At 41.0% G+C, this 18,709-nt stretch overlaps 1 protein-coding gene across 10 annotated transcripts in view; it reads right to left on the minus strand.

Moving 5' to 3' along the window:
- LOC138748142 (voltage-dependent calcium channel subunit alpha-2/delta-1) overlaps positions 1–18,709 on the minus strand; it is a 506,771-nt gene that overhangs the window by 38,873 nt on the left and 449,189 nt on the right. For all 10 annotated transcript variants that reach the window (XM_069907870.1, XM_069907873.1, XM_069907871.1 and 7 more), the window contains 6 exons: positions 12,006–12,090; positions 9,805–9,867; positions 4,241–4,344; positions 2,950–3,045; positions 2,236–2,303; positions 276–314 (listed from right to left, as the gene is read on the minus strand). In XM_069907870.1, coding sequence (XP_069763971.1) covers positions 276–314; positions 2,236–2,303; positions 2,950–3,045; positions 4,241–4,344; positions 9,805–9,867; positions 12,006–12,090 — 455 coding nt within the window. The remainder of the gene's footprint in view (positions 1–275; positions 315–2,235; positions 2,304–2,949; positions 3,046–4,240; positions 4,345–9,804; positions 9,868–12,005; positions 12,091–18,709) is intronic.

Consider the following 18,709-nt stretch of genomic DNA (forward strand, 5'->3'; position numbering starts at 1 on the left):
CCAGCTACTCTTTAAACAGGCTCTGATTGATTCATTGACTCATTGCTTCATACCCAATTGGTTAGGTAAGTAAATGGATCTTCTGCAGCAGGGCTGGGATACCCACAACTTCTGACACTGCTTGCACAGCATCACAATACAAACCCCTCCCCAGCTAAACAAAAACCTATCGGGGAAAATTCTTCACTTCAAAACGAAACCATTGCTGACAAACACACTAAAAAGTCAAATGCTTCTTCTTCTCTTGATCACAACAGCAATGATTTGAATCTTACCTTGCTATTCTTTGTGCAATCGCAGATTTCTCGGTAACACTGCAACAGGAAATAAATCGCACATTCAAAAAGTGCTCCTAATTTACATAGAAGATGCACCACACAAAATTTGCCAGCTACTGCTAATATAATGATTGCACCTGGCGATGGTGGATGAGACAGAGGGTTTCTATTGCGGTGGATATGAAATAGGATAGACTTTGAGGTGCTCATGGACTAGCATTTCAGAAATATGGATAGTATTATAATGAATATATTGTTAGCACTAATACTATTGGTCTTGGGATAAATCTGAAGGTTGTACACATGCACTTAACTCTCAGCATGTCAACTAGAGAGTCTGGACTAGAAACTGCAATATTAGTGACATTAAAACAGCATTAAAGATCACCTTAAACTGCCTTTGAAAGCTACAATTAGATTGAAAGCAAGGCTTGTGAAACCAGCAGGTTTCCCCGTGCAATGTCACACTAAAATTGACTTCTTGGGTTTCAGCGCAGCATTCCTTAATGATACAACTTCTCCCAGTTGGCCCAACAGCTACTATCTTGTCGCCAGCTTTTGAAAGGATGTGCAATAGTCTTCCAGTTACTGCAGAGCACTGCCACTGGATGAATGGAATCTGGCTTCGAGAGAACGCTGTCAGAGGGACAAAAGGACCTGGACAGGTTGGCGAGGAACTGATTCTGCAGAAGGGACACTATTTTGCGAGGAGAGATTGGGTGCCTGGCAAGAGGTTGCATGGTGGTCCTGGGAGCACAGGAAAGCAGCCTGCAATTGTTCATGACAGCAAATGGCACTGAAAGATGGCTGTGTCTTCTCTGATTGCTTCTGCAGGTTGAAGGAAAAATTGATAAAATCCTCCCTCCTGCAGTGCAGAGTTGGAAGCGAGCTCTCCAATGCAGTGGGCAGCAGACTATGCAGAGGAACATCTGGTACTTTAAATTTGTAAAACAGTGACAAAGAAATAACTGCTGTAAAGTCCATGATAATGGATTTGATTATGCAATCCAGTGATGCAACATATTTACCCACCTGGCTTTTGTATAACAGCTCACGCATGTCAACGTGGCTCATACTTTAAATGCCCTCTGAAGTAGCCCAACAAGCCATTCAGTTCACGGGCGATTTGGATAAAGGAGGAATGCTGGAAATGTCTGCGGAGCCACATTCATGAATAAACTTTGTGGGAGTTGAGGATGGAGACTGGGGTTAAGGTTTCAGTTTTATTCAAGGGCAAGTTTATGAGGGAGGAGATTGAGATAAATAGTGCAGAAAAAGCCACAAAATGAACTAAGATCAAAATCCTCCACTTATGCAGGCCCACCCGGAGTCTCTATTCCAAACTGCAACACACCAATGCTCCACACAATGTAAAATGTCTTCAGAAGGCCCCAAGGGAATTTGATGAGAGCTCTTGACTGATGTATTTATTTGGTATAGGTGTCACTGGAAATTTATTTCTGGTCCCTAATGCCTCCTCAGTTCAGGAACAATAAGATTCAATCACTTTGATAGGTCCAAGTCAGAGACATGAGTAAACTCAGCAAGATTTTACAACAATCTGGTAATTTTATGATTAGAATGAATGAGACAAAGTCTGACACCCTTCGTATCTGCACATGCAATTTCCTGAGGAAGTTGGAAGTTCCCAAACTTACCCATTGATGAAGCTGGAATCATCCCATACCTATCTTTGCCTCCAACAGGCCTTCAGGGGCAATTTACGAATTAGATGGATCTCTGCTTTGGGAATTGATGGGTAAAGGTAAATCTAAACTCACACGTTAAAATAACATGTCAGTTGCGAGAAAGGATCTGCAATTGATTGTCTAAAATATTTAGTTTGAATAACAATCGTGGTTAGTGTTTCTGAAAAACATTGAAATTAAAAAGCTCTGTGCTCCCCACACCCTCTTCCAAGTGCATCCTCTTCCAAGTGCTGGTTTCAAGTTCTTACCTTGCTCTTACTAACTACTTTTGTGAAGTTTTCCATCCAGGCATTTACATCAAGCTTCACTCCAACAACTGCAAACCAAACGGAAATATGAGCATCGGGGTCTCCAAAGAAGAACCGCCCGAATTATGCTTCCATCCTATTTCATTGTCTATCCCAAATATCTATTTCTCCTTCTTCAAACAATGAAGGGAAGAGTTATAAACTTGCCGGGTAACTTTCCAGCTCAGTTAGTCAATCCTCAAAGTATACATATTGAAATGCAGAGAAGAATCAACGTTTTATCTCAATGCAGAAAGACAACTCGTGGTTACTAGACTGATGTGTTTACATTGCAAGCACTGATATAGGGGGGAGAGCATGACAGGATACTTCTACGAGTGTCAGACGGGAACATGAACTTTGGCTGTTTTACTGAATTAAACACACTCCCATCCCACGATCAGGGCAGCAACCCCAACAATCTGTAGTCCTCTGAATACTCGGTGTAGCTGCCCTGAACATTTCCTACCACTGTACAGTTTACAGGGCTTCATGCTTCCAAACACACACTTTGTAGCTCACACTCACGAGTGCACATATAGGGTACGGGAAGAACAGAATTCAGCATAAGCAACAAGATGGTCTCCTAAATTCTGCCCCAAACCCTTCTCTGGGGCACTGTGAAAACAGCAACAAGGATTGGTACAGAGTGACCTTGTAATAAACACTACCCACCTGCAGGCTTCAAAAGTTTCCCATCAATTTTAAGTTCGACTGCTCTGCTGACCATAATGCCTGATTCTACGCTGCTCTGTATTCCATCCCAAGTTTCTGCAATAAGAATGAACAGAGAATAAGATCTGTTTTTCTGCCAATCATAAAGTTCTGCCACGAAGCAGAATTTTCTGTGAGCACTGTTTTTCAAGAAGTGTAAAAGAACATGCTCATATCAAAATGCTAACTGAACAAGATGCAAGTAACAGTGGATGGAGCAAGGCTAATTGATAGAGTTTAGTAAAAGAAATTCGGCTGTAAAAAAATAATGGGAGATTCTGGAAATCAGAAATAGGAACAATTTTAAATTGAGATATACAGCATGGCAATGGGCCTTTTCGGCCCACAAGCTCATGCTGCCCATTTACAATCAATTGACCTATAACCCCGGTAAGTTTTTGAACGGTGGGAGGAAACCGAAGCACCTGGACGAAACCCATACTGACATGTGGAGAACATACAAATTCCTCACAGATAGTGCACGATTTGAAGCCCAGTCATGGAACAAGTTGAAGGATTACTTAGAAATTACAAGGTTGGAACAGTTTGGCAGCCCAATTAATCCAGGCTGGCAGTTGTCCTCCTAAGAAAACTGTCATTTCTCAAGTTGTATTTCATTTTCCAACCTCAACCTTCTTGAAAATGATGGGATCTTTCACAAAAGATCAGAGCCTGATGGTGTCATCAGCACTTTTCCTCCCTGTTAACTAATTGATTTCGAAGGTCCACACGTTGATCTGGTGAGAATCAACGGGACTGGTTGGCAGAGGTTAATAGAAATTAAGAAATGTTCTCCTGCCCTCACTCTCTCCTCTCCGACTGGCATCCATTTTGCACCACTCCCCTACAATGCTTACCTCCTGTAGGGACTCTTCCTTCACATCCTGACTCTCACACCTATCCCCAGTCCCATCCATCACTACTAATGACACCCCCACCGATTTTCGCTGGGAGGGCGATTTACAAACTTAGACAAAAAGACCCCAGTATCCAGCACCTTTGGGGATTCTTAGATGCTGGATAAATGGATTTATCGGTTGCTGTAGATGGTGTGTTGCATGATTGACGAGCCAATTTTAAACTTTCCTATATTTTACCTATTTATTTTCCACTTTGTTTTTGCAGGCTACTTGAGGCTGCCAATTGCTTGAATTCCAGATAATGAGGATTTCACTGTATTATGTTTCTGTAGCTATTATCTCAATTTCCAAACATCACTGGTTAATATTCTGATTAAGTATGATAATCTTACTATTGATGTAAGGAGCAGTGAAGATGTACATATTGTTGTTAAGGCTTCTTTTGTAGTAGCTCGCTTCATAAGTCTCAGGATTTTCTGTCCATTCCTCTCCAGCGCTGAAACAGAAATAATACAGTATTAAAATTATAAAAGACCATGCACCCATCAAAAATTAAAACATGAACATGTTGTAAATACTCTGGCTTATTTTTTATTGAACTCATGAAAAGGAAAAGAGAATTTTCAAATAGAGAATGTTTTAAACTAAACTGCAGTTTGACAGCTCTATCAGTAATATATATCCAGGCTGCTAACTTACCCTAACCACTGGCAACAAATCACTTTCAATGCTCAGGACCCAGGATTCCCACCAGATTGTGATGTTACTCTTCTGGGATCCAGGCGGAGTTGGAAATGAGGCAGGATTCCACTCCACGTGGGTGGACGGAATGTCGCTGGAAGGTGCATCCTGACACATGAGGGGAGGCAGGTTTACTCTGGTGGAAGCTCCTGGACGGTCATTGTTAGATCCTGTCAGTGGTGTCAACTAAACTCTTACCTCTTCCAATCACAGGCATGTCTGTCTGAGGAAGTACCCCAAAGCTTCAACAGCCATGAAGCCTAAATGAAAGGGATTACCTTCAACTAAGGCTCCATGCTCAATGCGGAATAAAAGGGTCAGATACTGCGATAATCTGTGGTTGAGGAAAAGGAGCACCTGCTCAGCATTTTCAGCTGCTGGACTGATGTACATGCTATTTTCGTGGCTTTCTAACGGTCCACTCCATATGCATATGCCCTGTAATTCAGGATGGGGCCCGCCTCGTTTCTCTTTTACATCTACTCTGCCGTACTTCATTCCATCAGAAATTTGGGCCCATCATATGTCTGCATATAGAATAGACTGAAGTTGGATAATGGGTGGGAATTAATGTTTGTACGGAGCTCTAGCACGGTGATGGAATCCCCTGATTAGAATGGCACGTGAGTAGACTTGAGCTGACGGCGGAACTTGATCATGTCTTGCTTTCCTCTTGTAATGATTTCAGACTTTGTGAAAGCAAAGTGAAGTGTGGTCAACAGAAGATGGGAACAACATAACAAGTTGATGATGGTTAAAATAAATTAAATGGCCCATGTGCAAAATTTGATGAATTAGTTCCTCGTAGTCATTCTTCAGCGGCGTAGTTACGGGTGCCAGAAACACGCTGTGGAATGTTAAACAATTTAAATTGATTTAAACAGTTTATCGTTGATGCTGCACACGTCAGTCCCAGTTATTTACATTTTCAATTAATTATTTTTTTTGTCTAGATTCCAGTTCAACCAATTGACACTCATTTGGCCCCACTTCACCAAAGAGCAATCTGCTCCTCCTCATCCACTTACAACAGACGAAAAATGCACCTTCCAGATTTGCAAGAAAGTTAAACATGTGACTAAATGACAGAAAAAGACTTCAACGGTGGTGTGAACAGTGATAGACAGAGGAGGGGGGAAACTTTTATAATGCAACAAAGGCTGACTAAAACATTTACAAAGAGAGCATTTAACGAAAGAATAAAATGTTAAATCATATGAAAACAGTCAAGTAGAGCTTCTACAAGTTTATTTTTAAAAAAAGGGAGTGAAAGTGGGCTGCACTGTTGGCGTAGCGGTTAGCCAAACGCCTTTACAGCGCCAGCAATCGGGACCCGGGTTCGAATCCTGTGCTGTCTGTAAGGAGTTTTCACGTTCTCCCCGTGTCTGTGTGGGTTTTCCTCAGGGCTCCGATTTCCTCCCACCGTTCAAAACATACCAAGGATGTAGGTTAATGGGGTGTAAATTGGGCGGCACGGACTCGTGGGCCGAAATGGCCTGTTACTGTGCTGTATGTCTAAATTTAAAGTAAAAATTTGCTCCCTGAGGAATTAACATTATGAAACAGGGAAATATAAAGATTGTGAATAATTATTTTAGATTGGTCTTCATTATATTTAAAACATTAAAAGCTTCTGAATAATAATAGCTAATCAAGTGGGTAGGGGGAAAGAGGAATTTAAAATGATCTCTATCCCTCACCAAATGAAAGGACTGCTCAGATCTCGAGGACATGATAGCATGTATTCTGGGGACTATCAAGAAATGGCTGCAGAGATAGTCGAAACTTTGGTTGCAATCCAGCAAATTCCATGAGAATTGACAAACGGCAATGCACAAGATGTAAACAGGAAGGTCAATGGAAGTGGGGTGGCTATGTCCAAATTTCCAATGTAGGTTATCACACACACACACACACACATATACACAGAGTGTGTTTCAAAAAAAAATATTTTTTAATAAAATGTAAACTGTATTGCAAAATCAACAAATGCAAACGTATGACCATGTCCTCCTTTTGGAATGGCCACCCTAAATAGAAGGTTAACCTTTAATGCAAGAGGTAAACTAACCAGTGGTGTAGGTTAATTGGGGCATGATCTCGTGGGCCAAAATGGCCTGTTACCTGTGCTATATGTCTAAATTTAAAGTTTTTAAAAATTTAAAAGAAGGCAGGATTTAATGGAATTTCACAGGGTGCTGGGAAGATTGTACCTGGAGTATTGTGTAAATTGCTTGTCTCATTATTTAAGAAAATACACGCTTGCAACGGAGGCAGGCAGGGCAGTTTACCAGACTGATTCCTGGAATGTAAGGGGTGAGAGATGAAGAAAAATTGTGCAGGATGGAAATGGGTAATTCAGAGGTGACCTTATTAAATCATAAGATTCTGAGGGTGACGGATAGGATAAATCAATGGTCACATTGGTGGGAGTATCCATAAGCAAGGGGCATAATTAAAGAGTGAGGAGTTGGCCATTTCAGATGGTGATGAGGCCGGTTATTCTCTCCGAGAGCAGTGAATGTTTGAATTCCTCAACACAGAGAACTCCCTAAGTAGTGTCATTGACAAAGCAAAGACTCACAGATCTTTAACTGCAGGACTCAGAGATATGGGAAGTGCATAGGACAGTGGCACTGAGGCCAAACTTGGATGAGCCTTAATCAGAGCAGGCTCAAGGTCCAAAGTGGCCTCAGCCTGGTCCTGTTTCTAATATTGCTGCTACTTTATTAGATGCACTCGAACACTTTCGTGTCTGGTACAGTGCTTCTTTATATCACCCATTTGCTTGTGCCAATGTTCATTTTTGATCCTGATGATTTTGTGGTTGATCAATTATCTGGTGGTGAAAACTGGATCATTGCTATTCATTGCTAGTAATGTCGACCCTAGAGAAAACTGGGCTGCCCGAGATCTCACGATGATGTTTCATAAATAGCCCAAGTAAAGGCAGGAAGCTGGACTCGTTAATTAACACAACAATTTTAGCAATTGCTGTGAACCACCTGTGAATTGGGTGTCCACCCTTAACACTCAGACAGGAAGTATCTCTCTTCATACTTTCTCTTTGACTTGTTTGGATTAATGTTACAATCTCTTCAGGTGCCAAATGTCATTTTTCTCATCATTCAAACCATTACTTTTATTCAAGGAAGGCAGTGAAAAACTTCACTGAGCAAATGGTGTGAGGTTGGCTCTGTACAGGCTTTAAACAGCTTGTTAAAGAAGCAGACGGTGGTTTGTTTTAAAATCCCGAAACTGCGGGGTCTGGGCCCAAGTTGGTGGAGCCTATGATCGGCAGGGGTTACAGATTCCGGGGAAGCAGATGACTGGTGGAGAGTACCAGAAAATGGGGAGACCACACTCCATTTCAGAAGGAGGAAGCAGAGGCGCCGACCCACAGGATGGTGACCTTGGTGGCGGACCAGTGAGGGGTTTCAAGGCTGAAGAATACACAGGATGCAGGCTGTTGGTGAGTGGGGCGAGGAACCCACATAGGCTGTGGGCAGCTGGCAACTGCCGAGAAGGGACTCACACCAGCTGCAGGAGACTGGCATCAGACTAGTTGAAGGAGTATCACATATCAGAAGTGGGATGCGAAAGGATGCTGGAGGCTTCCTCTTCATGTCAGAAGTGTGCATCTGGAACTCAAGTTCCTAGTGTCTTGGACTGAAGGCTGTGTGAGGCTGCAGGAGTACTGGAGGGAAAGCCATGGACATCCAATGACTCTGGGGTGGGGGGGAACCTCTCTTTTGGTTCTCTTTCTCTGGTTGTTAGGGATGCTGGGCAATTTCTGCTGATAGTGAATCTTTGTCTGCCTTACAGTAAACGAAAGTAAATTTCACATCATCTCACATTTTCTGTGTTATTACAGGACAATAAAATAATATTGAATCTTATATGTACCTTGTTGACAAAGTGCTTAAATGAAATTATTGGTCATTTTCATTCAAATCTTGCCATAAAAGCCTCTAATTCAAGTTTATTTCACTTAGTTTGAACTGCTGTATGATATTTTTTAGCTCAATATTATAAATAGATATTATTAACCATATTTTCATATTTAGGTGACATCACATACACACAGTCTAATCCCAATGAGTTATAGGTAACATTGTCTAATGAAGAAATATTGACCCTTAAATTGTGGGTTGTTTTGTTTTGGTTTATCCTTTCATATGATTTAAGTGCATATCACTGTGTGTTGGTGGCAGAACCAATTATTCAGGGGCCTTGAGCAGCATCATATCAGATCCCTTGGATGATTCAATTACTTTATTTGGGTAATTGAAGAAAAACAAAATCATATGACTTGAAACCTTTGCACGAACTGTTCCTTTGAAATCAGATCAAGGAAATTGCTACACCATGACACTGAAAATGTCAAAGGAACGTCAGACTGAAATAGATCCAGAGATGTGTTTAGATCATTATAATTGCAACTGTAAATCCCTTCATGATCTTTCCCCGCCCAACCTCAGTCCTCTCCTACAACCCTCCATGCTATCTGACCTAACCTTAGTCTCCTGTTCATCTGCTCAATGAATTTTATTTTAATTTAGACATACAGCATGGGAACAAGACCTTTTGGCCACCCAATTCCACACAATTGACCTAACCCCCCACCCCCCCACCCGGGTGCGTTTTGAACGGTGGGAGCACCATGCAGAAACGGGGAGAACTCCTCACAGGCAGTAGGGGATTTAAACACGGCCCCAATTGCTGAAACTGTAACAGCATTGCGCCAACCGCTACACTAACTGCCACCATTATTGTATCACTATTGGGAACCACACCTTCTGCTGTCATAAATGTGAGCTCAAAAATAACATTAGCCCTCTCCCTTAAACTTCTTCTGCCTCTCTGCCATGCTTTGCCAGCTACAGCTATTTCTTTAAAAAAAAACACCCTTTTGATGGAGGTTTACTTATTTTAACAAGTTCTCATGGGATTCGGGGTCAACTGAGTTTTTATTTGCTCTTCTACAGAACGTGGGGAACTGCTGCAGCAGAAACAAGAGCTGTTGTTCCTGTTGTAGATTTCCTTTTATAGTGAGCGAGAGTTAATTGCTGAACTCTATTTCTAATTGAAATAAACAGGTTTTGAAAGTAATTATTGATGTCCTCATATATTAGTGTGATCCAGTCATATTCCCTCAAAGTAATACATAAATCACCATTCCCATCACACATGTAGTTTGTTTCAGTAATCCTACCTTTTGGGATAGATTCTTGTAATACCACCATCGGTTGCTACGAATCTGGCCAGAACTCCAGCCCTATATTATGAAAAGTTATTGGATTATTCGATTTGTGGGATATCACTTTGACAACATCAAAGGACTTTCTTACGCACAAAGACCTTGAATGGGATACTGTCATTCTATTTCGCGCTCATTACTGTGCTATGGAAGTTCTGCCAATGCCACTGCAATGGATCGCTACCCAGGCATGGCCTCCACACCTTCTCTATGGTATCATTTCCTTGGAGATATAAATACTCTGACTGGCACTCAATGGTAACGCTATCAACCTGCTTCATGTGGAGAGTTGGGGTCGAGCAGATAGAAGTCACTGGTACATGGTCATGGATGATTTCCTGTTACTCTGAAGTGCTGGGCGCCTCTCCCTGTTCCATGTGATACAGAGACAGCCTTCCAATGGAGACTCAACTCCCAGCACCGGCATGGCCCAGTCTGACTTTCTGACCTTTAGATGCATTTCCATTAATTAGTTAAGTTGAAATAACTATTCTTGATACAAACATGGGTATCAAACAAAGTGGATGGAGGTGGGAGATTCCAGAGTGGAATAAATGTTTTCATGGAATCAGACAGTTGTTTCCTCACGGAAGGTGGCCATTAACCCATCAAGCATCTGGCTGCTCAGAGTATAAATCCTTAATCTGTTCCATTCCAGAGTCCTTTCCCCAAGCAAGTTATTCTTCCTCAGTCGACTATCCAATTCCTTTTTAAAGGGATAGATTGTTTTTATTTCCATTGGATAAGGAATACCAGATCACAAATAAAAGGTTTTGAGTAAAAAGGTTTTTCTCCTGTTTCCCTTATAGTTTCAATCCAAAACCCCATGTTTACTCCATCTAAACCTCCCATGTTCCTATGCCCACCTAACATATCTTCTCTCAAACTTTCTTGCTCCAAGAATAACAAACCCAATATCTCAAAAATAACCTTGCGCCTGAAAATCTTTACTCCTGGAATCATTCTTGCAAATTTTTGTTTTTCCTCTTGAGAACCTGGTTTATTAAAGGTCAGGAAACCATACCTTCAGAATTTCAAAACAATAGGAGAATGGATTTTAAGATGTTTTCTGGATTTCGTAACCCATCAAATACCTTTTGGGATTTCAAACGTACCGCATTGTCCGCATTTCCCTCATCAATAAAATCTTACCACACAATTCATCTCTAATCACTCCATATGTATCCAAGTGATTCTTGCTTCTAGATTTCTCCCCTAACTGACCTCTAGTGATTGGAGCCACCCCTACATTCGACTGTTCAGAAAGTTTTCAACGAGGGTCAACTGGGATATCTCTTGGACCAGTGCAAGTGAGGAGCACAGGCTTGGAGCCATGAGAGCTCAGGGGCAGGGAGTGTGAACACCTCATCACCTGAAGCCAATTTCAGACCATTAATTTAAACCTCAGAGAAAACTCCCAGGCGTTATCATTACAAAGCAAACTTTCAATGCATCAGCCCTGACCTACTTCCCTCGATCTGCAGCAAGGCTATTTCCACAAAGCCAGACAAAGAACAAACAAATATTCTTTACTGATCTCTTGATATTTCCACTGTGTTTGTGTGTATTCCACCTCAGTCAGTGTGAACTAGCTTTTGTAATCCTACTACTCCGTTGTCAGCATTCCCTCAGCAGGAGTACAAATTATTTCATGTCGTTTCTGCAAAATGAAATACGGTTCCAACTGCAATTCCAAACTGGTTACTGTTCAACCATAACACCAGGTTTAAATTACAGCAGGAATTTAATAAAAAAATAATGTCAAGCAGAAAACAATACTGGCATGTTATTCTGCTTCCAGGTATCAGGTACATTTGTGTAGGAAATTTAAGGTCAATGAGCATCCTAAATATTCTGATTTGCTGGGAGCAGATCATTAAAAAAATCTGTTTTATCTGAGTAATATAAATTCCAAACTCACAGTCTTTTTTACAATGAAGTGCCATTTTGAACTTTTAACCGATACAAGTGTTCATTGTTTATTTCACTGCAGCCCGACATAAGGCAGTCGGTGCAAAACAATTGCTTTTTTTAGTTGTCTTCGACCACTGCTCGCTTTCAATGGGTTTATGTGCCCATCTGGCTCAAATCCAAGCCCTCCACATGGGGATGAAATCAAATCATCCAAGTGCGGTTCATGCAAACTCAAAACTTACGGACTTTGTTTGCTCCAATGGTTTGTAACCAGTTCATTTGTAAATCCAGCATCAAGCAGCAGATTAAAGATCAGATCAGTTTTGCCTAGAAAATGAATGAAAAGTTTAATAAAAAAAGCAAATGCACTTAATAGCTCAATTTCTCAAATAAATTCAAACACAATGATCAGCATTCTATCACAAACAATCATTCCAGTTACAATGTTCATAATATGAGCCCTTTCCCCTTTTCTAGATACTGCACTATGGCCAGAGCATGATCGAGTAAACGACAAGTCACACACATATAGTGCATCTAAGTTTGTTCCTGACACTAACTTGAGTGGAAAAAAACAAATTGTGCAGCGGATATGGAGAGTCTGCAGAGATATATAGATAGATTAAGTGAGTGGGCAAGGGTGTGGCAGATGGAGTATATGTTGGTAAATGGGAGATTATCCACTTTGGAAGGAAATAATGGAAGATCAGATTATTGAAATGGTAAGATTGTTGCTATGCTGCTGTGCAGAAGGGCTTTGGGGTGCTTTCGTATGAATCGCAAAAGGTTGGTTTGCAGGTGATCAAGAGGGCAAATGGAATGTTGGTCTTCATTAAAAGAGGGGTTGAATTTAGGAGAGGGTAGTTATGTTGCACTGTACAAGGTACAGGAGAGGCCACATCTGCATGCAGTTCTGGCCTCCTGACTTGAGGAAGAATGAACAGGCATTGGAGGTGGCCCAGAGGAGGTTCACCATGTTGATGCCAGAGGTGAGGAAAGATTGAGTCGTCTGGGGCGGCACTCTCTCGAACTTAGAATAATGAGAGGGGATCTTACAGAAATGTATTAAATTATGAAAGGCCTACATAAGATAGAGGTAGGAGGTCCCATTGATGGGGAGACCAGAACTAGGGCACATAGCCTCAAGATTCAGGATGGAGATATGAGGAACTACTTTTCCTGATGGTGGTGAATTTATGGTATTCGCTGCTCACTGAAGCAGTGAAACATACCTCGGAGAATATATTTAAGACAAGGCTGGATAGAGTTTTACAAAGCAGATGAATTAAAGGATATGGAGAAAGAGCAGGAAGGAGAAGATGATTTTCAGAAGACTTTGGACAAGGTGCTGCACGTGGGGCTGTGGAACTTGATAGGAGCCCAGTTTGTCAACAGGTATGTTTTAAAAGAAAATGATATCTTCCAGAAACAAGAAATATGTTCTGAACAGGTAGTCATATATTGATCCCAGGATGCACTATGATTCACAGTCACTTGGCTTCAGATGTCCATTGATAACCACATAAAATTCAGAATTGCTTTTCTGTCACATTGAAGAATTGCTTTGATAACTATAATCCAGAAAAATCACAGACGATATTTTTGTAATTTTCCCAGGTATCTTTATTTGAAATGGAACACTGTTTTAAAGAATTCCTGTAACAGATTATTGCCACCAGAAATAAAGGCTGGTTTCAAAACTTAAACTATGATTTTGTTTCTCAGTGGGAGGAGTGCAATTTAACAAGTTTTATTGGAATAGCACAAGCAGCAATAAAGATCAAACTGAAGGTTGCTGTGGGAAGGAAGGGAAGAGAGAGCTGGGGCATTGGCTACAATCTTTGCATCCTCCTTGGCCACAGCGGAGGTGCCGGAGGATTAGAGAATGGCAAATGTGGACCCCTTGCTTAAAATGACTTATTTGTATATTTCAGTAACATCACTCACTGCCTGAGCAAATTTCATTTGGAAGGACAGGAAAGCACTTTGAATATTTAGCAACATCAAGTCCTAAGAGTTGCGATAAAGTTTCTGTGTCGTGACTATATTTTCATGGTCAAAATCATTCCAAAATCCAATTTACACTCAAATTTCCTGAGATCAATTAAGCTTTCTTGTCAACGTTACAGACCCAGAGGACCCCAAAACTCAGAAGCAATAGAAATTCACCAAGACAAATGGTTACTTGAACAAGTCATTTTTAATTTTCTTTAAACATGAAAACAGGATCAAACATTAACATACTATTAACTTAACCCCCTTCTAATTCTAAATGCACCTGTATGTAATGTGTATAAGTTCAGAAAAGTTATTTGATTCACAATCCAATGTCATTTCTCACTCCTCCAAGTTCACTGGTTTCAGGCAATTCTTATTCTGTCCATAAAATTGAACTTTTATGAATTTTCACCAAGCTAGTGCTTAAAGGTAATTGGCTCTTGTTGGTTTCAGAAGGAGATTTGTTTCTCGTTGGACACACACAAACTTTAGTGCCGTGCCGAAGATACTTGTTTCATCAGGTTTTTCCAAATGATAGCCTCTTCTTCTGCAGGTCATCACAGAGTTCCTTTTGTTTCCCTTATTTCAGGTGAAACACTAGCCAGCCATTTGCTCTTGTATGGACCAGAATGATTTTCAACAGGCTGAACTCAGAACTCACAACCCATCTTCAAAATGGGGTTTCAACAAGCTGCCAGCTGGCCATGACTGCAGAAATTCTCTCTCTCTCTCTCTCTCTCTCTCTCTCTCTCTCTCAAAGAGAAAGCGTGTTTGGTCTCTTCTCTCTCTCTCTGCTTGCAAAACCACATGACCTTCTTAGAACAGCAAACTGCAATCAGACAGATTGTGGACCCAGACACAAACTTCTGAGCCTGTTCATCTGTTGCTTTCAAAGCAGTAATCCATTTCTCCACAGCAGGTCCAACCAACACCTACTTGTGAAGTCTCTTGAGCTCGAGTTCTATTTGCGCCTCCTTACGAAAACCTCCAGCAAAGCAGTTTTCATTGTCCCTACAAAGGCCCTGGGCCCGGAGTGTCTGATTGTCCCTACAAAGGCCCTGGGTCCAGAGTTTCTGGTTTGAGCAGAACTCTGGCATTTTAAATGAGATCTGTTTTGTGAAGTGTTTGTGTTTGCTTGTGACCTACACTACCCGCACAATCGATCTCCTCCAAAAACCTATACAATATAAAATCTAATCGGTCACATTCCACTTCACTTTTTCTTGCAATCCATTTCATCCTCACGCCTTGTTTTCTTTTGTTATCTTTAATTTATAAACATCACCACTTCTGCTTCATATCACAGAAGTTCTCTTGATTTATTCTACTTGATTGTTTCATTATCAAATCACTCCATTAACTGAATTATCGGTCCAGAATAGTGTTTCCTGCCTCTCGTATTGACTTCAGATAAAGGTCACTTAATTAAAGATGTTACAGTAAATCTTTAAGAATGATGTGCTGGAACACTTCATTTATTAGAGGCTTAACTACTTGGAACCCAGAACCAAGGGCAATAGCAAGGTTAAATAACAAGTCAACCAGCCAGTTCCTGAGTGTGAATTATATAAGCAGTCAGAGATCAAGCTTTTAACATCCTTTCCTGGCAAAAACAAAGTTTTGCAGAGCTTCTGTGATCATAAAGTGAGAGCTCCATTCTAAAATTTAGTCGAAGTAATTTTGGGAAAAAAATCTTGTCAGCAAATTTAATTGCCCAGAATAATTCTGCATACACCATTATTTTGTTATGGAGTGATTATTTGGCAGTTTACTGACAGTTCCAATGTAAAATTCAATCAGATTATTGGTTCACAGTTTTACTATGCTGTTCATCAGCTCACCTTTGTAAATAAAAAAAATAAGTGCAACTCCAAATGAGTGAAGAATTCACCTTGGAAGCTATAAATTACATCGCAAGAAGATTCATTGTACAGAAGTCAAGCACGAAAGTCTGCAGACTCCGTGATTCAAGGAAAAAGACAAAGCCGGGGAAACTCAACAGGTCCCACCATCCTTTACCCACCTAACACCTCCTGTTTGTGGGACTATGCTACTCCCTCTGCCCCTCCACCCTACCCCCCTTCCCCCACCCACCCCCCACCCCCAGCATTTTGTTTGGACACCTGCCTAGATTTTGTTCATGCCTTGATAAGGGACTCAAGCTGAAACATTGGCTATGTATCTATCTTTGCTATATAATGTACACTCTTTGACCTGCTGAGTTTCCCCAGATTTGTGTTGTCACTGTACAGAACAAGGAGCACAGAATATTTACACCTAACAGCAGTTCACTGCCATAATCCAAGTTGTGATGTGAATGAATACATAAAATGCAGCCCAATGAACTTTGTGATTATATATGGGATCAGGAGAAGTTTGACCATGATTCATCACATCTCATCTCACATAGGTGCTCCCAAGAAGTATAAATCTACATTTAAGTTACAATCCACCTATTCCCACTCAGTCAAAATATGAAGCCACATCTGCTGCAACTGTTCTCAGTTAGGGCTTTCATCTCACAATCTTTGAGATTACGATCGCTGACGTAGAATGGACCACAAACCACCCAATATTTCCTGCAAACTCACGCATCAAGTTCTGGTAAACAAGAAAATCTGTAGGTGCTGGAGTGTAGTGCAGTTTTCACAAAAGTGCTGGAGAAACTCAGCAGGTAACGCAGTGTCCTTAGGAAATAAAAGACAGTCAACACTTTGGTTCTCAGCCCCTCATGAGAAATGTAAAAAAACCAGGCTGATGCCTGGATGAAAGGGTGAGGGGAGGGTGGGGGAATGGATACAGAGAGGAGAATAGAAAAGAAATCATGAGTCAGAATAGAGGATGGAGATTGAGAATCTGGTTGGGTGGTGCCAAGAACAACAATCTTGCCCTCAATGTTAACACGACCAAGGACTTTAGGAATGGGAGGCAGAGGGAGCACCCAGTTGTATGCATTGCTGTGAAAGCGATAGAGGATTAGTACCTTCAAGTTCCTGAGAATCTGCATATCAGGTAACCTCTCCTGGAGCAAAGCACATTGAGGAAACTGTGAAGAAGGAACACTGACAGGTCTATCTAAGAACATTTGGCACATTTTCAAAAACTTATAAAAATTCTACAGGTATACCGTGGAAAGCCCTGACTGGTTGCATCATGGCCTGGTTTGGTAATTCCACTGCCCAGGAATGCAGAGGGGTACAGAAGGCAGTAAACATTGCCAGGTCCATCACAGGCACTGATGTTCCCTTCATTGAAGACATCTATGCGAGGCAGTCCCTCAAGACACCAACCAACATCATATAGGACCCCCATCAACCTGGACACAACTTCTTCTCGCTGCTACCTCCAGTGGCCTGAAACCGAGCACCTCTATTCAAGAAGAGATTTTATTCAATGCCTATCAGGCTCTGAACTTCCCTGTTCTACCTAAACCATAAAGTACTCCAGAACCACCAAAAAGAAGGGTCTGCATTAACGAAACAGCACTTTCTTTCTTGCATAATCTGTAACTGAATATTCATTGGTCTATCCCTTATTTTTAATGTCTCTTCCTGTTTTGGAGTAATTTAATGCACGCTATCAAACGCTGTGTGACCTGCTGAGTTTCTCTGCACTTTTATGAATTAAATTTATTTTACGTACCTGTTTAATTGCAGGAAGTCAGAATTTCAGGGATATATAAAATACTTGTGTATTTGGTAAGAAACTCAGCCTATAAATGCAAATTGTTGGCAACTGCTAACTTAGCCAAACTAGCCCCCTTTTTGTTAGCTGTTCCCTGGTATCAATCTTTGCACTATAAATGATGGTGTTGTGGTAACAGGAGTTTCTAGACATTGGGATTACTCGTTCCAGTGTCCCTGTGGGACACATTAAAATTCCGCCCACCGTCTACAACCATTGGACGGTGATCTACAACCAATAGGCTGTGTTTATTGTCAAATACACAAGAACAATTAAAAAAATATACTTGCTGCAATCAAACGAACATAAATTTAATATCAGAGCTTTGGTCCAATCTGTTGATGGTGAAACCCTTCATTTCTGTCTATTGTGTGTGGCTTTTGCTATTCAACATATACATCCAGTCTTTGGGAGACCTTAACCAAATTGTCACCTCATTTTTAGGTTTAATTTACATTGCACTCAATGATTCAGGGATAATTGTTGGTGTAGTGGGTGATGGTTATGGTGTGTAGGGTATGGACATTTCCGCCCCCGTTGATGATTTGCAGTCCTTCACAGATGGCCAGATTTGAGCTGTCATTTCAGCTATGAGTTTATCCACCTTCACACAATTGAGATGCAATTCTCTCAGTCCTCCACCTCTGACATGTCATCAATAGTACTTCCAATGTTAATTCCACGGCCTTCCATCAAACACTATTACAGCAAAAGGAATACAATGATCCTGAGGCCTAAAGCCTCATTCTCGTGAGATACCAACTAATCCCAAACAAAGCACAGATGGATGTGGGCGGGGGAGACGGTATTAAAACAATGCCCTCATTCATTGTATTGGTTCCCATTCTTGTGTGTGTGTGTGTGTGTGTGTATGTGTGTGTGTGTGTGTGTGTGTGTGTGTGTGTGTGTGTGTGTGTGTGTGTGTGAGAGAGAGAGAGAGGTACACTTAAAAATCAATCTAAAATACACTTGAAGCTACATATGTTCTAAATTGCACACGGAAAGCAGATTTTATTAGAACCTACCAGAAATACAGCAATAATCAAAGCCTGCTTTATAACAATCACATCATTTTTTCCCCCCTTATTTTATTTTTCTTTCCAATGGCTGTAGACGGTGGGTGGAATTTTAATGTTGTGTTCCACAGGGGAACCTGGAATGAGTAATCCCAATGTCTAGAAACTCCTGTCACCACAACACAATCATTTATAGAGCAAAGATTAATACCAGGGAACAGCTAACAAAATAGGATGGAGGTCTGACG

This window comes from Narcine bancroftii, chromosome 13, assembly GCF_036971445.1.
Source record: "Narcine bancroftii isolate sNarBan1 chromosome 13, sNarBan1.hap1, whole genome shotgun sequence".
Lineage (NCBI taxonomy): Eukaryota > Metazoa > Chordata > Chondrichthyes > Torpediniformes > Narcinidae > Narcine > Narcine bancroftii.